The 21811-nt window shown below is 29.1% G+C and overlaps 1 protein-coding gene and 1 long non-coding RNA gene across 2 annotated transcripts; one reads left to right on the forward strand and one right to left on the reverse strand.

Annotated features, from left to right (window-relative positions):
• Positions 1-14661: 14661 nt before the first annotated feature.
• On the reverse strand, positions 14662-21232 carry LOC136085759 (uncharacterized). The gene is made up of 2 exons (XR_010641158.1): positions 21049-21232; positions 14662-14864 (listed from the first exon to the last, which is right to left on the reverse strand). It is a non-coding gene; the product is annotated as an uncharacterized LOC136085759 (long non-coding RNA).
• Positions 16000-18121, forward strand: LOC136085758 (uncharacterized). The gene is made up of 2 exons (XM_065807173.1): positions 16000-17286; positions 17358-18121. Exons 1-2 carry the CDS (start codon positions 17079-17081, stop codon positions 17798-17800), a joined length of 651 nt encoding a protein of 216 aa, XP_065663245.1. The 5' UTR covers positions 16000-17078; the 3' UTR covers positions 17801-18121.
• Positions 21233-21811: the final 579 nt, after the last annotated feature.

The raw sequence follows: 21811 nt of genomic DNA on the forward strand, positions 1-21811 counted from the left end.
AAGCGCGACCGTGCACACAAACTTTTTAACGGTGTTAATTGTTAAGTAATATTGTAAACAGACCAATCACAGATCGGTCTGTTTACATTTTACAGATTATCTGTAGTTATTGTTTAAAAGTGAATTTTTTTGTTTATCAAAACATTGATCAATGTTTATAAAGATAATATGCCAGAAGAAAATTGCAGTATAACGAACTGTGGAACATCAAGAACATGTGGTTTTTGAAGTACTATTAAACCTGAAAAGCCACAGATCGTGCTGCTTATTTTCATGGTCTTACCTCCAAGTATACATACCTATTACCTAGTATAACTATTTTAAAAAGTATTAAATATTATTGTTTTAATATTTTTATATACTTATATATACTTGTCAATAAAATTGATCACATTTACCTCGCAAGATTTCAAATTGCAACTTTGAACAATCTAAAATGTACTATTTAGCCACCAAATTTTCTATCGCTTTCAGAGGTCCCAAATTATAAACACTTTATTAAACAACGAACTAAAAAACTATTCTCTTTCTTTATTCAAACAAAAAACTTATTAGTAATGGTAATGAATTAAATTCTTTAAGGTTTTTTTTTTGGTTTTTACTTTTTTCAATATTATTTTTATTTTTCTATTTTTAACTAATATCTTATTAATTCATCTCTAAATTTTCTTTAAGTTTTTCGCATCAGACTTATGAAGGCTTGACAATGACATGTAACTCAATTGTGGAAGTTTTAAGGTTTCTGTTAGCAGAAGGCATGTCTTATGAACTTACTAATAAATTTTGTCAAGACCCAATAGAGAAATATTTCAGTGCTCAAAGAAAAATAAAGCGCCATTTAGATAACCCTGATGCTAAACAGTTTGGATTCAATGTTAATGCAATACGCATCCAAAGAAGAGTTTCGCTTAAAACTGGAAATACTAGAGAAATACTTATATTACAACATCTTTTTATATTCAAAACTTTATTATTTTTCTTTTAGCTCGTATGATTTATATTTGTACGTATTTGTACGTATTTGTACGTACTCCTTTTTTGCATTGTTCTCCTGTTTTTTTTATTGCTTTGTGCTTATTAACAATGTCTTTGGCAAACGAATGACTTCGAACTTTAAAATATAAACCTAGCATTGAATACAAAGTAGTTTTTTGTATATCTTTTTCAATTTTTAACTCGCAACTTTTAAGAATATCCCTGTAATATTCATCCATATCTTGATCATACAATGTTTTTTTCGTCAATGAATCTATGTCTATGCTTTTAGTTAATTCTGACTGCTCTGTATATACCCAAAATATTTTTTCTGCTATAATTAACATTTGCTCAAACTCAATCGATATACCAGTGAGTCCTCCCCGGTTAAGAGCATTGATAAGCTTTTGGTCAGCAATTTTTTCGTTTCACACTGGCAGCTTTTAAATATTGACATTGTTTGTTGTATATCAGTGTTATTGCTTGTTCGAAAACATTGGATTTTTTTTTTAATTTATGGATAATGTAGCCTCCAAGATATTGTAATCAGTACTTTTCTCTTCAACGTATTGTTTGACTATTTGATGTCTTTTTATCTCTAACACTAGATATATTAGTCCTATAATAAGATGCAATGCTATCAGCAATTTTGCTTAATAATAATGTTTCAGCATCTTCATATTCAGCACCACAATTAAAAATTTGCTTACTGGTGATTACTATTTTGCCAAAATAATCAGGATAAAACTGATTCAAACTTTTTAGAGAAATTTTATTGCAACTTTCAATTATTCTATCAAAGTGAATCTTGTCCTTTATCTGGTCAATCTGAAGTTTTTTTAATAACTTCAATCATATTATCACCATAAATTGAGCTTTCTGTAATCTTGCAAGACACTTTTTTTAGTAATGAGAACAAGTTCTCGGTGTTAAAATCTGCATTATTAGCTGGCTCATCAACGATAACATTGTTGGGGAATGCTTTTTAGGATATGCAAATGCCCACCTTTACTTCTGGGCATTTCCAAAAAATCACGCACGGAAACTCGTTTATGTTTTGACTATTATTTTATAATAATAAAACTAGCGATCTCCAATTTGCTCTCATTTAATTCTAACCTATATAAATATTTTGTAAACAAAAAATGATATACATTAATAATGTTAACAAAGATTAAATTAAGCTTGAAGCGGAATAAAACAGAAAAACTGAAATTTTAGTTACTAGATAAATAAACTTTAATTCCTCAAAAAATATAAGTTTCAGCTTTAAATATTTTTTTTTTAATGATGTTTTAAACATTAGTAAAGCTTTCTAGAAAGTTACAGGATTGCGCTATTTATCACAGAGTCACAGTAATCGTTTAAATGCAGTTCATGAATAATCACGCACGGAAGTCAAGCATGGAAGAATGTGTTAATTTCATGTAGATATTTAAAAAAAAAATTGCTTTTGAGTATATTAAGTGAAATATTATGCTTCTACGACTCATATTTAATATATTTTCGATGAGAAATGGCAGTCATCAATTATATCTAGCTAAAGTATAGCGTTTTGAAAATTGTTGTTTATTTTCAAACTGTAGCGATATTATTAAAAAAGTAAAATGATCAAAATATAAATATTTAATTTATTCAGGTAGCCTAAAATATGATGAAAATATTTTTGTTATCAATGTTTTTTAAGAAAATCAAATAGTACGAATATTGCTTTAAGTCCCAGCTTTTAATTGCTAAAACAAATAAAAATAAAAAATCACACACAGAAATGGAAATCCTCTTCTACAAACTTTGACACATACATTACATGGGAAGGATCCAGGGCTGAGCTAAAAACGATTTTAAAAACTAATCAATCAAACACCCAATCAATTATTTTCCAGTTCTATCCCAATTATTTATTTTTCACTTAATTGGATCACTTTGTAAAAAACGTTAAAACAAATGTTTGTTAATGCTATGTAAATGATTTACAATAAAGAAACATTACTTTTCACTTTTAATCTTACTAAAAAAAAGTACTCACATCTTCGACAATAGCTTCAGCATAATTTTCAAGTTCGCTATCTTTTTTAAAACTTTCCATTATGAGATCACTATTAAAAAAATAATCATCTTCTTTCTCTAAAGCAATTGTAAATTTTTGTGTTGTGCACGGTCAATGTCACGTGATCACCTTAGATTAATTTTTTTACGCAAAACACCGAGTTTCCAAACCAGTTAAGTCTATAAACTATGGCCGCAGGTTGCCGACCCCTGGATCATACAGTTTGTTAAATGCATTTTTCGTTATTCTAAACTCTATTAGAAATAATTGGTTTTTACTATGAAACTGAATTGTGTCTAAAGTTAAAGTGAGGAGGATTGGCACACTGAAGTGTTGCATTAATTTGAAATATGTTTATAATTTAAACGTGTAAGGTGTATACATTTTTGTGAAAACTTTAATCTTTATATTTTTGTTCGGAGTAAGTTTTTGTTGTTATAAACTGAAAATAATTTCTTAAGTTAAAAGTTTAATAACTTTTTTTCTATGCCTTTTACTTTTATTCTCTTTTTGTTCAGAGGAAGCATTTGTAATTTTAAATGGTTCTCTAAATAGTTCACTTTTAATCACTTTTTCGTTGTAAACTAGTCTATTCAAAATATATATATATTTTCCATTTTAATTTTTTTTAGGGGGAGGAGGGGGGGATTAATTGAATGTTGACGTAATTTTTTATTGGGGTCCCTGTAAGCTTGACAAGATGTTGACAAGGGGGATGGGGATGTAAAAGTTGCCAGAAAATTGTTGACGTAATTAATGGACAGCCCCTTAAACGTTAATAGTCAATTCATGAAACGTTTAGAACGAACCTCCATTAAACGTTAAGGTTCAATTCATAAAACGTTAAGATTCAAAAGTGTTTTCAACGTCTATTATAAAATTTATCAAAGGCACAAAAAGCGTTTAGATTTTGTCTTTTAAATCTTAATATTACTGTAATTTGATGTTTAATGCGCTTAGTTACAATTGTTATAGTTGGCTAAAATAAAGTCAGCTAACGTGTAATTGGCTTTCTATGAAAAGTCTAATTTAATGTCCTTAGTTATAGCGATAACGATTTGTTCTCTTGGGCAGTTTGTTGACATCAAATTTAACGGTTTTAACGTGAACAAATCTGGTAATAGGTATATATAACTTAAAATAATATTTTACTTTATTATTTCTTTTTTTGTATTCATAATATTAATTTTTTTTAGCTTAGTTACTGTTGAATGCGCTTAGTTACAATTGTTAGTTATTCTCCTACGTAATTTTTTAAATACATATTAAATTGTCCCTTAGGGTGCATCGCTTGGTACCATGATTTATGGAAATCACTATTTTTCAAAGCGCGTACTCATTTTCTTTTGTAAAATTAAATTTTAATTTGAGTTTCCTTTTAGTGTTTTTTAATTTGAAAACGTTTTGGTAAGGCAATTTACACTTTTAGATACGCAATATATCATTTATAGCAATTTTAATTTTTTTAGAAAAGTGCAATTTCTAAATTATTTTATTTTTATACTTATGTCAAAGAGCGTTGTTTTGTCAGAAATTGATTAATTTTTCTTAGTGATAAGAGCATGGGAACACCCCCCCCCCCTCCCAAACCCCCTTAGCCACCTCGGAACAAATGAATTTATGTCATCGTCCCTAATGTAGGGGAAAGAATTTTTAATCTAAAAAGTACTCAACCTCATATTTTTTAAATTGCTAAAAGGTTTAAAACTATTTTCAAAACTATTTTTTGTTAAATATTTTATTAAAAGTACTTCTCATTAGAAGCGGTTTTCAAGTTTTACAGGTTAAAGTTTTGAATAAAAAATGAAAAAAATACAAAATGTATAATTTTGTTTTATTTCTTAGTTAAATTATTTCAAGAACATCTTTGATTTAAAGGTAGGAATTTCTTTCCTGTGTATCATTCTTGTTCTAACAAATCCATCTCTTCTTTCTTGGCCGTAAACGATGGCAGATGCTTCCGTCACGCTTTTGACGCAGCGTTCTGTTGCTTGAGTGTGAATGCTGAATTTAGGAATTTTCAATGGATTTTCAATGAATTTGGAGACCTCCACTTTAGAAAGATTACATGTAAATATTGGTTCATAACAATCTTTTACATTCCAAGAAATTAATTCTTGAAGAATATTAGCGTCAAGGTTAATTTTTGGAGAATTCTTTTTCGAACAGCAGTGTCTCCAAGCTCATTATTTCCTCTAATTTGTAAAACCTTATCAACACCAAACTTTCTTTCATTTTTATTAGAGCTAGTCAAGAGTGAAACCAGAATACACTCACTATGGCTGTACCAAGCCCCAGATCGTATATAAGGTGTAATAATATTCGCCACATTGACTGGCATTGTCTTAAGAGTTTTAAGTTCAAGCAAAATGTGTCTTGGTCCGTCCGTCAGCAGATGTTTGGAAGCAATTTCAAAATAAAGTTTGAAATACATTTTGACACAAAATTGAACTAATATCTTCAAGATCTTCAGCTCACTGTATTTAAGGTTATGATTTCTTGTCCACAAAAACATCAAAGCCATACCTGTTGTAAGCCAGCGAGAATGAGACAGTGATCCACATTTTAGATTTGCGAGATCCGGAGAAAGTTTTCCTGACTTGATAGCATTTACATATCTGTAACCGATATAAGCATCAGTAGATAAACTTTTTATGTCTTTCTCATCAAGTTTTGGAAGCTCCTCTCCATCTGGCGGGAGTGTAAAATTATAATTTATTGTCATATCATTTACATACTTAAGGTTTTTGCAAACTGATCCTGTAAATCCGTCCTTGCTACTTGTCGGACCATCAAGGGATATAATTAAATGTCGTAGCTTGAGTTCGTTTTTATGTTTTATGCAAATTGCCTAATAGCATTTATGTCCTAACATTTTTTCAAGATGGGCATGAATTCCCCCTGACCATCCTGTGTTGATATTAGTTGAATCTCCACCTATTACTATGCATGACTCAGTTGCATTGTTTTTTTCAAGCACATCATAGAGTGCTTCAGCTATTTTTTTGCAGGTTTTTCCGGATAAAGGGCAGGTTCTGGCGTGATGTGAGCAAGATAACGTCCAGTTGGCTCCCAAGATACACTTATATGCTCCTCTTTTATGACTCTAGGGTGAAGTTTTCCGTATTTATCTGGAGTTAACGTTTTGGTCCAGTCTTTTCTTCCATCATAAGCAATTCCAATGATATTTTCGTTACTACATTTATTAGCTTCAATAATTGTATTTTCTTTCATTACATTATTCTTAGCCCTTCGCATTTTATTTGGGTCAATAGAAAGGTATGACATATCAGGAGAAAGATAACCTGCAGCTATAAAATCTTTTATTATACCAGTGATTATAGCAGCCCCACCAACATTAGAAATATTATATCTTATTGCAGCTGATGCCGCATGTGTTATAGTCATTTTGTTTTGCTTTAGACTTAGTTTTTTTAAGTATCTTGTAACCAGTGATGCAAATTTTCCTAGTTTTTCTTCAAGCAACTTGTCGACCAAAGTTTTTGTTTCGTTTATTAGTTGTGCAGTATTTACATTGTATGTATCATCAGTATCATCAATACCATTTTTGTTTTCTTCATGCAGATTGAAAACAAGTTCAGGATTCTAAATTTTTTAAACATGCAGTTTCTATAATATAATATTATTACTTACCAATATTGGTAAGTAATATTATATATAATAGAATATCTAAATTTTAAATTTAAAAAGTTTAAAATATATTAAACATTAAAAAGTTAGTTTTAAAGACTTTCTTAGATTGCGGTAATAAATGTTTTAAAACAATTAAAGAATTATATTCATGCTAATTGAGCTAACCTGAAATTTATTAAACTCATATTTTCTTTCATTTTCTTTTTTTTCCCTTTTTCTTGCAGCTTCTTCCTGAATGTTTTTCCTATTTTCTGTTCTCCGTAGGCGAACCGATTCTTTATAATCACATAAACCAATTTGCAGAGTAGAAATCTCTTTCTTTTTAAGCCTCTGATTACAAAGCCAAAGAAGATCAAGTACAGGAACTTTTTGTAATAGAGGGCATGAACAATAAACATGTGCACCTAATTTGCAGTTTTTGGGATCATTGCAAAATGATGCTGCCTCTGTGCATATAATGATTGTATGAGTACATGATATGATATCAAAGAGACTATCAAGCTCATTAGTTATTTTGTTGGTTGCTTCTTTGGATGGTTTTGTGTTTTTTAAAAACCTGGATATTTTAAACCATAGTCTAGTTATTTTTTCTGCTAGTGAATTTTTCCGAAATTGTAACCGGTGGTTTAAACATACTATTTGCTTTGAACCAATGAGCTGTCACCAGTTTAGCAAGTTCTCTGCTTAGTTCTTTTGTAGCAAAATTACTTTTTCTACATTCAAATTCTATTTCTTTTCTTTCCTAAAAAGTAGATATAGATTTAGTTATTTATCACAAATAGTTTATATTAAGTCAATATATATTTTTGATATAATATTTTTTGAAAATATTTTAGAAGTTAAAAAAAATAAATAAAAGCTAACCTTTAGAAGAATACCCATTTGAATTACTGATCTTTTTGTGGGTACCTCCGACAAAACAAACTCTTTACCTTTTCCAACAAAAGTAGACAATTTAGTTGCTAAACTATGTCTAGTTTTCACATTCGATGTATAGTTACTCATTGTTAGTACTGATATTAGAAATAAATTTAAAAATACACATTATTAAAAAGTACTTGTGATTAGAGTCTTTTTTATAAAAAACGTTTCTAGTATATAAACAAAGTAAATTTGAATTCTCGGGTATATAAACTGAATAAAATCCTGCTTCTTTCGTTTCTTTGTTTTGAAAATATCTTTCCTTAACAAAAACATGTATTTAACAACAAACAACAGATAACAATGTATGTTACAATCGTATTGTAATTTTACAATCGTAGTTTATAAAAGAAAAATGTACATGACTGGGGCTAGAAGAAGACAAAATTAGTCTTTTCATTAAGCCCCGAAAAAGATAAAACATCACCATAAGGTTAAAATAATAACAAAAAAATTTTTTATCACAAGGTTCATTTTATTACATATGTTCAATATGCATAATTGCTGAATATGCACAATACGCATTATAAAAACAAACTTTATGATATTTTGATAACTAGTATTTATTTTTTAAGGGAAGTATTACTCACCTTGAGAATTATACAGTTGTTACAACACATTCTCAAAAAACGAGTAATTATTTACAATAAACTATAAAATGTATAACTAAAAGTCTCAATTGCCTTACCAAAACATTTTCAAATTAAGAAACTCAATTTAAAATTTAATTTTACATAGGAATATCAGTACGCAGTATTATTTTAATCAAAATGATTTTAGCGATGTACCCTATTGTCCCTATCAGTAATAAATATTTTTAATTATTATAAAATAATTTTCTTTATAATAGGCAGTGCTATGCCTCAGTCCTGTAAATGGCGGCTGTTATAACTGATTTCGAAAAGTACGTTCATTACAAAAGTTGTGTCTTTAAAGTTAACTGTTTTCTAAGAAAATTGACAAGTATTGTGTTTTATTTGTTTTTGTTTTTTTGTTATTTTACTAAATATTTAACTATATATCATTTATAAAAAAAAAAAAATTTGTTCTAAAGATATATAAATTTAAAACTTTATATTTTTATGCATTTGTTGAAAGATTTTTCAGTTTAAATATATATTTATTGAGATATATCGGTTTTTAACCTTTCAGCCCATTACCTATACAAAAATTGAGGAAAATTTTGATTAAAGCTTTTAACGCAAAATTATGATAAAGTCAAAGCAAAATATATTCCAAATACTTAGGGGAGAGCGGGGAGATGTGGGACGCGGGAGAAGTGGGATAGCCTGAAGTTTCTAATTATGAGTGTTATTTAATAAAAACAATTAGATTTTTCCCCCTCTATTCAGCAGAAACTGCTTTGTTTCCGTGCTTGCGCTTGAAGCCCTAATTTTAAAATGTACCTTAAAAAAGTGTTTACATCGGGGTAATGTGGGACAGAAAAAAGAAATATTTATGCCCCGCTTCTTCCTGTCGCCATTTGATTATTTTGATTGGTGAAAGCTCCTAGAACATTTTTATGTCGATTAGATGATTTTATGATTTTATTAGTTTCTATTTAATAATTTGTGTTTAAATGTTATTTTAAATTTATTTTTTTCACTTCTACTCACACTTGTCCCACTTTACCCTTATGGCACGATTTCTCTTAAAGCAAAAATTTATATACTTAGTTATAATTGGCTGGAAACTTAAGGGTTTGAATCAGTGCCTAAAAAGAAGTTTTATTTGTAAAAAGTTGTTTAGTTCAGTTTATACATCAAATAAAAAAGATATTGCAGTTACCCTAAAAATTTACGTGTCTCACTTCTCCCCACTCTCCCCTATTGCTAAATATTTTCCGCATTGGTAAAATATGACGGATGAATGCTGGATGAATGCTGGATGAATGCTGGATGAATGCTGGATGAATGCTGGATGAATGCTGGATGAATGCTGGATGAATGCTGGATGAATGCTGGATGAATGCTGGATGAATGCTGGATGAATGCTCGGATGAATGCTGAAATAAATATTTGGTTGGCATACATTAACAGCTTTAAGTTAGGTTGCTTTGGGTTTGGTGGGGTAATGTGGGTCTACGGGGTAATCTGGGTCTAACTCATGTTTATCTGTTATATTGATAATGGCTTTAGGTATAAAGTTGTAATTTTTACCACTTAGTTATAACATATTAGGCTTATTAATTTTAAAATATAACCTAGCTAAAATGCTAGATACATCAACATATCATTTTTTTCTCCGTTTTTAAACTTCAGAAAAAATTTATATTTAAATAAGGCATAAGAGTATGAAAAATGGTTATTTTGAAAGTTAAATTACAATAGTTTAAGGATAATATACCTTTAAGTCACTAACGCACATGGTTTGTTTAAAATTTGAAATATAATTAGGAGGGGTAAAGTGAGTGAGATGTATGTAAAATATTATGAAAGGTAATTACATTATCAAAGTTGTTGTTAGTAACATTATAAATCTATTAGTTTCATCAGACCTAACTATTTTTGTGTTAATAATTCTTTAGAACTATTAAACACTTATGTTTGAAGTTTATATCTTTGAAGTTTATCTAAGAAACATGTGTATTTATTTGTATGAAACAATATATAGGTCAAATAAAATATTGTATAAGACCTATATGGTGTTAAAATATTTTTTTGGTGATATGTTATGATTTATGCTAATTTATTTCACTAAAAATTTAACAGATTTTCATAAATACTACTTTAGAAAGTATTTTAAAAATGCCAAGATGTTACAATAAAAAAATAAACCCAAGTACAATGCTGTTAGTTTGGAAAGAGCAATTTTGTTAGTATGTGAGGAAAAAATACTATTTATCATGTTGCTAAAGAATGTTCTGTTCTTAAAGAAACATTTAGACGAAGAATAAAACAACAAGAATTTAATGTAAACAAACGTGAAGGTCGAAAAAGTGTGCTGAATGATATGATTGTAGTATTGTCAAAGATATGGTCTTTCATTAGATTCTTTTGACATTTGTAATTTAGTTGCTCAATTTTGCACAATGATGAAGATGAAAACTCCTTTTAAAAATGGAATTCCTGGGGAAGATTGGATAATTTCTTTTAGGAAGCGTCATGTTGATAAACTTCGATTACGTAAACCTGAAATACTTACATTTTCAAGAGCTAAAAGTTTAACACGTGAAGTTGTATATAAATTTTTTACTACTTTATCTGATGTAATTCACAATAATATATTGTACCAAATACAACGTTGACGAGACTGGACTCTCCACGAATCACTTAATGAAGAAAGTATTTGTACATCCAAAAAGCAAAGATGCTTATGAACCGGCTAGTTCCTCTGGTAAAGCTATGTACTCTGTGCTGTTCTGTTTGTCTGCAGATGGAAGATATCTTCCACCGTTTGTTGTTTTTAAGGGAGAAGGCTATCTATATTCTAAATGGATAGAAAGTGGATGTACTTTTGGGGCAACAGGAAACGGATAGGTGCAAGACTTTCTATTTGAAAACTGGTATTTTACTTTGATTATATAATTTTTTTTTTGTTGTTCATTATTTTTCAAAATTTAAATTTTCATTTTTTTCTTTCAACTTTTTTTTTCTTTGCCTTTTTTTATTAATGTATTTACACTGAACAGTCTTTTTTGTTGTTGAAGACAGTACAAATGATTCAATAGAAGTAAATACATTCTTCGTTTAGGTTTGTCGAACACTTTATACTATTTGTTGACCAAGATCAAAAATCAATACTCTTGCTTTATGATGGTCATGGCAGTCATTTAACATGTGATACCATAAAAGCGACCATGAACAACCATATTCAAATTGTATGTCTTCCACCAAATTGCTCACACGCATTACAACCGTTAGTTGTTGCTGTCTTCGGACCATTAAAGAATGAGTGAAGAAAAATTTTAAAGCAGTTTGCAAGAGAAACACAACACAAAAATATCGATAAGATAGCTTTGACAGGATTATTAAAACAATTGTGTTTGAGACTCTCCAGCAAATACTATAGCAGGATTTTGTGGTACATGTATCTCACCATTAAGTAAATTCAAGATGCAAAGAAGAATAACAGGTGTTTACTTTCTCAATCAATCACCTAAACGTTATAGCCCTCAATCTCCAAGATTACAAACACCAAGATCAGCTATGCGAGAAGCTTTAAGGTCAATCATATGTCCTAATGTATCTCCAGAAACTGCAACAATAATGGAACAACAAAAACAAAAAAGGAAGAGTACAAGCAAAATGTTGAGAACTCCTTGCAAATGAGAAAGTCAAACGACGGCTACTTGAGGAACAAAAAATTAGAGAAGAAAAAACCAAGTTAAAAAAAAATGTACAAAAAAAACTATTACCTCTACTGAAGTATCAAAAAAATACCCAAAAAGATCTAAGTAGTGCCCAAAATAGCACGAATGTTACCATAAAAGTGCAGTGATCAAAAAAATAGTTGTTTTTTATAAAACGCATTAAAACATTATTATTTCTGTTTTAGATCACCATTTTTTTTACTTTTATTTCTCCGAGTTTATAATTTTTATTGTTGTGCTGTGTATGTATGCACTTTCTTTTTCAATAAAAATATCTTAAGATCACTTTTTAAATTAAAACCTTGTATATATACTATAAAAAAGGTGCGTGCATATAGAATGTCATATTTTTCATAGCCAGCAGTTTTTAAACCAGAACTACCAAGATTTTATGTAGACCCACATTACTCCACTACGTGGGGTAATGTGGGTCTATATAGGCATTTAGTAGGATGTCTAATCATGATTTCAAGACATCTTTTGTCAGAAAGCCGATACCTAAACTGTCTTTTTTAACTCAAAGTCAGAAATAGTTAAAAATAGGCTCAGATTAACCCACCCTACCCTACTGTACTCTTTTTAATTACTGTTGCATTAAATAAAATAAAGATAAATAATAGAGATGAACCAAATTTATAAGCTTATAGGTTAAAAAATCACACACACACAAATATGGAAATAAAGACTTTGTTGTTATAGGCAAAAGATTTAAGTCAATTTTTTATGCATAAAATGCTCGAATAACGCAAAAGGAAATGTTAAATTAGATCTCTAATGAAGCTAAGATCATTACTTTCTACAATTTTCTGTAACATCCCAGTGGGCATGCATCGTTCACAAGACGTCTAGAGGGTGGTAAAACTTAGTCCGTCCGTCCATGGTTAGAATGGTACGTTCAACGGACGACTTACAGTTTTACGCAGTTTAAACTGCATGAAATAGACGTCCATAAGACGTCCGATGGACTTTGTTGTAGACGTATGAAATATACCGTCCGTCGATTAAAAACCGAAACGTATGGTTCAAGTGATTTAAAAGTTTGGGGCCGCCATACTGTATGGTAAACAAACCGAGCATTTATTAGCATCACGTATTTATTTACAGTATATCTTAAATTAGATTTCGCATTTATTGGTTATTTTTAGATCAATTTATATAGAATATAATTCTCTATCTCATGATATTTATAAAATCATTTGTTATATATATATATATATATATATATATATATATATATATATATATATATATATATATATATATATATATATATATATATATATATATATATATATATATATATATATATATATATATATATATATATATATATATATATATATATATATATATACAGTGGCGGCACGTCGATGGGGGCCATAGGGGCCCGGCCCCACCTAGATTTATTTAAAATAAAGTATTTGTTAATGTAAATATGTATTTAATATATGTAAACATGCGACTCTTAGCCTAAACTATTTGCAGACAGGTTTTATAAAAATAAATAGTTCTAGTTTAGTTCTAATTTTAAATTACTTTATTTTTTAAGTAAGATGTTTATTTGCAATTTATTTAAAGTATTATAGCGTTGTTTTAATTTACTGCCAATAACGGCTGGGCCAATTTCTACTGGCCCTATTTAATTTGTTTGTAGTAATATAATTTTAGATGCGCGCGCAGAATTTATCGTGCTTTCAGGTAGGACGAAAAAGCGCACGGTAGGGCCTCATTGAACTGGCCCGATGTCACGTTAAATAAGTAGATCGTTAAATAAGTAGACAAAATGATATTCTGCGCATGCGTTAGTTTACGGATACTTATTTAACGTATTAAGTCACGTTAAATAAGTAGATCGTTAAATAAGTAGACAAACTGAACAATCGAGGCATTTTGCTAACCCAGACGAACAAATTTAAAAAAAAACATACGTTAACCGAACTAAAAGCATTTCCTTTGCCATGCGAATTGTTATTACTTAAGGGCATTTTTATAGTGATAATTTACTACTTTTAATAATATTTAACTCACGACGTATATTCTAATCGCAATTTATATCTTTATAGTATAGTATGACAAGAAACATATTTTTAAGAAAAAGCTTTTTGATAGGCCATTCACCCGTATTAATGATATCAAATAAAATAGTCATCTCACAAGGAAGTTTATTGTATTCCTAAATAATTTAACTGTGCATTTTAGCAAAATGTTTTACGTTAAATTTTTTATCCTTAACCCTTAAACTTAATGATTGTAAAATTTGTAATTGTTACTTGATTCTACGCAGATAAATAGTAAGGACAGCATTCTGATGTTATCCCAGAAAAAAGAAAAGAAGAGAATTTATTAATTCGTGTCTAGCCTTTTTTTGTGTGTTAATTTACCTCCTCAAAGCCGAAAAAGACACTACAGTCAAGGAGGCTGCTTTAGTTGTTGTTACAACCCTCTCTCAACTCTATAACTTCGAAACACCAACCACGACGATCAAGATCGCTAGGCGGAGAAACAAGTTGAGCGCGGTACTGCCAGGGACGTGGTGGCGATCGAACTCAGAACACTTTTTGATTATGAGGCGAGCGCTCTACCACTACACCACTACTGTACTACCGTTGAATAACAACCTAGACGGGTATTATTCGACGATTTTAGCGATCTTAATGTATGCATAGCGCAATAATAATAAAATGTGACTTAGTTTACTATTTCTTACTATGAGAATGTTTTAAATACAAACGATATTAAAGAAACTACACACTTCATGCTACACTAAAACTTTATTTGGAAAATAAAATCAATATAATAATATCCTTACACATCAATGAGAAAAATAATATCCTTACACAATATAAATAGCAAAATAAAACAACATGGTTTTTAAGTCCTTTTGAAAAAATTTAACTTGGTTGAAACTTGGGCATTTTCGGAAGAAATTCGATTTTTCCACATGGAATTACAAGCCTACATAGAATAGAAATATAGTATAATATAAATAGTATCATAAAATCACAACGAATAAATAAAATAATTATAAAAATGCTTTTGTGCCAGAAGGGTACTTAATAAATGCATTGATTAATGTATGTCAATAAATTGATTTACAAAATGAACTCTAATTAAAGGATTTGAATTTTTAAATCAAATAAATGTTAAAAATGTTAAAACAGCCATATCTTTGATGGGCGGACATAAGAGTATAACTGCAAAAGTGTAACTTTTCAGGAGAGCAAAAAAACATTATTATGAACCCAATTATTTTGCTACAGAAGCCATATTTTGAGAAATGGGTTATTACTTTTATTCTGTTTGAACCGAATGGTGTAACTATACTGTTAAAACCATTGGTGCCGGTGTAGGAGGTACGAAGTACTTAACCGGTACGGATCACTGTACAGTAATTCCTACCTAACGGTACCGATTACTTGACAAGTGGCTCCTACCTAGGTGCCGGACACTGTACTTGGGTACCGAACACTTAACATTTTACTTTGCCGTGTAAATGTTTTATAAATATGTAAAAAAGGTGGAAAATGATACTAGCATTAGCAAAAAAAAATTAAAATCAAACGTCTTAAATTTAGTATTTATCAAATTTTTTATTTTATGTAGTAATGTTTTTATATCAAATTACGATTATAATGTAGTATATTTTATAGCCGTTTTGAAATGATTTAATAGATATTTATATGACTTTAATAAAGTGTGTGTGTATGTGTATGAAGTGTGTGTGTATTAAGTGTGTGTGTATGTGTATATATTTATATATATTGTGTTTGTATGTATATATATTTATATATATATTTATACGTGTGTGTCTTTGTGTGTATGTGTTTGAGAGCCAATGAATTTATAAATGTAGGTTTATATAGTATTAGTTACTCTCCTGAGCGACCACTTCTATGTTCTTATTGTTATTGTTTTATTTTCATCTTTATAATTAACATTGTTATTCTTCTTATTGTTACTGTTGTTAGTTATTACTGTTAGTACTTATATACTTATTTTAAATGTTTGGCTACTATTATTATCTTTATAATTAACATTGTTATTTTTATTATTTTTACTTTTGTTAGCCATTGCTGTTAATTATTATTACAGTATTATTATTATTAATTATTTTTTTCTTTTTCTATTAATTTGCTGTTTGGTTTATATATTGTTTCAAATTTATGGTGAATATTTGTAGGTCGTCGCGTTTTTGTCAGTTACATAACTGTTTGTGACTGATCCTAACTTTATATTTTTTATAAAGTGAAATAAAATGATTGATTGATTGTAAGTATTTTATGAATATGCTATGAACACCTCTTTTATGTATTTTAGTATAAAATGGCAGAAAAAAATTCAACAGAGATTGGTGACTCAAGATCATTTGAAAAAATAATTAAAGAACCAAACTTTTATGATATTGAGAATTATTTATCATCAGGAATTTTTCCTGAACATTTACAAGGAAGAGAAAACATAGGTATTAAAACAAACTTTAAAAAACAAAGTGACAAATTTGTAATTGTTAATGGTATGTTACATTACAAATATAAAAAAATCTTACAAGTTACTTCTGGTCCAGAAACCTTATGTGTTGTCAAAGATCAAATGTCGCGTGATCAGTACAAAAAAGCAGCACATGATGGATTCGGCACATCAACTGAATCGAAGGCTTTAGGTGAACATGTTGGGAGAGATAAAACAATATGGAAATTGATTGATTCCGGCTATTGGTGGCCTAATATGAATAAAGATATTCGAAACTATGTTGCCACTTGTGTATCTTGTCAAAAATCAAATTCAAAAATGAAAAAAGTTTCTCCAGAGTTGCATTCAATACCAGTTCCAACTAAAGTATAGCATCAAGTTGGTGTTGATCTCTGTAGTCTTCCTAAAAATCCAGAAGGTTATGTTGGGATTTGTGTAGTCGTTGATTACTTTTCAAAATGGGTTGAAGCAAAGCCTATTTATAATAAAAGTGCTGAAGAGGTATCCAGATTTCTTTATGAACTTATATGTCGTCATGGTTGTACATCAATTCAAATTAATGATCAAGGTTGAGAATTTTGTAATAAAGTTTCTGAAAATTTGTTCGATCTCACTGGAACCTGTCAACGTATTACTTCAGCTTACCATCCTCAAGCAAATGGTCTAGTTGAAAGAGCTAATAGAACTATACAGGGCTCTATGCTTAAAGTTCTAAATGGAGAGCAAGAAAAATGGCCTCTTTCATTAGATGGCATACTGTTTGCATTTCGAACAACTTGCCACAAGTCAACTGGAGTTACTCCCTTTCAAATTATGTATGCCAGGGAGCCAGTCTTACCCTTACATTGCATCAATAATGAGCAAAGCTTAATTCTTGATGTACCTGTTGATTTAGACAAAGAAGAAGGTGTTTTTTTAAATAAATGAATAAAATTAATTTATTAAATTTTACTTATTTCATTTAGTTTTTATTTTAAGGTATTTTGGAACTGGTTGATTTGCATGAAAACTTGAAACAAATTAAAAATATCCAGTGTATAATTCATGAAGAAGTAGAAAAAAATATAAAGAAATCTCAATTGAGACAAAAGAAGGACTATGAAAAACGTCACAAAAACCAAATTCAATTCAATATAGGTGATGAAGTTTTTGTTTACAATCTTAGACGAGCTGATAGAAAGGGGGATAAAGGAAAATCTGTTTGGGATGGCCCGTATGAAGTTATTGAAATATTTATTGATAAAGGACTTTATCAGTTGAAACAAAAGAATGGGGAAATACTTCGTACCAAGCACCATGGTTCAAATATGAAACTTTTCGAGAAAAGATCTGAGATTGAAACACCTAAAAAAAGATGCGATGAGGTGTCTGATATTAAATCTGAACCTTTAAAAATTGTTGAAGTTCTTATGGGGCACTGATGTTGAAATATATGCATTAGCAACTGCCCTGGATACTCCAATTGCTGTGTATTATAAGCCTCCTGAAGCTTTAATATTTTCGTGGTATTTTTACAAACCTCTTCTTAAAGATGCCAATAATTTTAAACTGATGGAAATTAAAGAAAACGACCAAATAGTTTATCTTCAAAATACTGGTGTACATTATGATAGAGTTGTAACTGTTGGTTGATTTTTGTTTCCATTAAGTTATGTTTTTATTGACTATTTATTGACTATTGTTTTGTATATTTATATTTCTTATTGACTTTATTTTAAGATTGTTTTGACTATTCTTGTAAATCCAGGATATTAATCCTTAGACTTAGTGAAGAAATAAGACAACTTTATATATCGATAAAGGGCATTGCAAATTTTAAAAAATAATCTTAGGGGAGAAGTGGAACAGCCCAAAAATTATAATTCAGAGAGGCGCCTAATCACTTATCTAATGTGAACAATTAGATTTCCTCACTATTCATCAGAATTTGCTTTGTTTCCCTACGTGCGCTAGTAATCCTAATTTTGAAATGTATCTTAAAAAAGTGTTTATATAAGGGTGAGGTGGAAAAAAATATATATATATTTATGCACCGCTGATTAAATGCATAATTCGATTGGTGAAAACTTTTTAACATTTTCATGTCGACTAGGCGATTTTATATCAAGTTATTTGAAGTGTTAGAATCTTGCTTTAAACTTATTTGTCCCACTTCTACTCCCACTTATCCCACTTCACCCTAAAAGCACGGTTTCACTAAAACTAAAAATGTATATACTTAGTTATAATTTCCTGGATTAAAAGGGGATTGAATCGATGCCCAAAAATAAGGTTCTATGTTAAAAACTGGTTTCGCTCAGTTCAAACTTCAAATAAAAAAGATATTGCAATTGCCCAAAACAAAAAACTCCTTTTGCAAATTAGAAATATTTTTTAGCCTAAATCGTGTTATAAAATAAACTTTATCTAAACTTCAGTTTATGAGAAATAAATAATTTTATACAAAAAATATTGATATTTTCTTCAAACACGTTTTCTTTGCCGTTAGTACATGTTACCTAAGTTAAGTGTTTGGTGCCTGGCCGGTAGGAATTACTGTACAGTGATTTGCACCTAGGCAGCGAGTACTGTACAGTGTTTGTTACCTTTCGGTACGGCTAACTGTACAGTTTACGCTACCGTTAAGTCAATCCTGCCTACTACACCGGCATACACAAGACACATTTTCTCATATAAATCGTTAAATGGTCAAAAATGCAGTTATACTCTTATGTCCACCCATCAAAGATATATCAATGCCAGAATAGTCTATACTTTCACAATATTTTATAAAAAATTGATCAAATATCTCATTATAATTAAAAATTACATAGCCATATTTTTAAATACTACTTTTGGTGTAGTTGTAATAGTAGCTATAATCAACTGCAACTGCAACAAAATGTATGTAAATAAAGAACTGACTTAAATAACTGTACCTATTGACTATATCTTATATCAATAACCCCAGTTGAATAACTGATGACAGTAAGAAAAAAACAACTACAAAGTGAGCAAAACAAATCATCATGTCAATAACAAAATAAAGAACAAACAATAGTTGACCTAAATTAGCCAATTGTATAACTTTAGACATCTATAAGACACTTACAAAAATAAATTAAGTAATGAATTTTTTAAATATTAACTGGAACATAAGGTACATAAACAAATCAACAATAAAAAACAAAAAAACATATTTATGTATATTGATTGAATTTAAATATTCAAATATGTCATAAAAACAAAAACAGTAGAAATAACAGGATATATTCACAACATTGATAGTACTAAAGACAAACTGTTTATGACAGTATAACACAGTAACAAAAGGAAACATCTCTAATTTACCATTCTCAATACATTTCAGGTAATGCTACCGCATGTCATTATCTTTTTATATAACTAAACTTAGGTTGATACTGCTATACAAAACCATTGCATTTCTTTCTAAGAAAAAATCACAATCATTTTCATGTGCAACTCTATGCACTAACAATGGCACATCACCTTTACTTAAACTATTAAAGAGTGAATCATAAAACTAAACACACTTCCAATGTAAAACAACATCAGGACACATTACTTAGAAACACCCAATATGATTTTCTAACATTAATCGTTTGCACTGTAACTTTCTGAAAGACCACATGAATTAAAACAACTAAAAATGCAAAAAATCCAGATATTTTAAACTTGGAAACCCAAACATTTTAGAAAACTGATATAAAAACAAACTTTGTGCTATATCAATCAAGGTATCATCAAGCCAGCAAGGTGAGTCTCTTAAAATATCTAAGGCCTTGTCTTTAGACTGTATTGACAAACTTTAAAGAAAACTTTAGAAAAATTTGAACTTCGACAGCCCCTTTTTACAACGATACTATCATTAACAAATAGCTTTTTTCAAACCTTTACCGCTACCAGTTTACTCTGAACCTTTTTTCTCATTGATTGGTTTAAGGAAAATAAGCAGACTTTATCAAATAATCTAAAATTTTAGAGTTTTTTGAAGAGTACCAAAAATCTATAAAATAAAGTAGTTGCATAAATTGTTAATTTTTCAATATATTTACTTCAATTATCAGTAATTGTAATAATATATTTTTTTCAAGTTTTATTAAGGCAAGAGGTCCAATAAGGTCTAAGGGAAGTTTGTGTACCTATAGCCAGATTTTTTTAGTGCCCAAATTCAAGTCCCCAGACTTGTCTAAAGAAGGCAAAACTGATACGATCAGATCTCTATACTAATTACTTTGTATTAGTATAAGTATATTGACTTATACTAATAAAATTCCATCAAGTAAAAGGGTTTAAAAATTAGTAACCCTAGGTACAATAAGCTTTTTTTAAACTGTACCTAGGGTCACTTTCTAAAAATTAGATTCAAATCCATAATAAATTTACAGTTAATTTGGTCTTAGATTGTTTTCAATAAGTATTTCTAGTAATACTTAATTGCAACTCTTAAATACATAACAAAATTGACTAATAATTCTGAGCAAAATCGACAAATAAGTCAATGCATAAAATGGAAGTTCTAAAACAACTGTGACTTTTGAGATGCTGAGACATAGTATAAAATTAACTTCAGAAACATAAAATAATATAAAATATACAATAATAATAAACTCTTAATCATAAATTATATAAAAGTTTAACTTAAATAGTGGGTTATATATACACATACCACAAAGTTGGCACTTTTTTATTATAATAATTTATTATTCCATCAGAGACTGCTAAACATCTTCAACAGAGTAATTATAGACTCGCATTTTAATTATATAATTTAAAAAAATTTTAAAACATGATTATTTTTGTTTTTTGAGTTTATACCTAACGGAAACAAGACTACTTATTTAAGGATAGATTTAACCTACCTAACGGTAGCTTTGCTCTGTATCTACTTATTTAACGCGACACCGAGAAAAAAAGAAGTTTAAAAACATCACTAAGCTGTAAAATTTCATCCACCATTTTTAATTCTCGATTTAAAAAGTGAAGAATTTACTGCTGCAAAAAGTCAGAAGTTTTGTTGACTCAATAAGGTACAGTAATATTAGGAAACTTTATAACATTAAATGTAAACATTTGTAAAAATAATGTTGTAAACATCATACATTGTTAATATTGCAATTTTACTGTGAATATTAACACTGTTAATATTATTAACAATGTTAATATCACAATATTAACAGTGTTAATATAAAAATATTACCAGTGTTAATATTACAATATTGGTTTCTTCACCTGGATATGTAGATATAAAATTTACCATGTAGTTATTAGGAGTATAGAATAATAGGAATAGGAACATGGCAAAAACAGGATATTTAAAATAATGTAGCAGAAATTACTGGTATAAATGTTGGTTTGACATAAACATTTTAAAGAGATACAGTTAGGTAAAAAAAAATTAATTTATATTATTTTCAGGAACATTTTCTATA

Source organism: Hydra vulgaris, chromosome 10 (assembly GCF_038396675.1).
Source record: "Hydra vulgaris chromosome 10, alternate assembly HydraT2T_AEP".
Lineage (NCBI taxonomy): Eukaryota > Metazoa > Cnidaria > Hydrozoa > Anthoathecata > Hydridae > Hydra > Hydra vulgaris.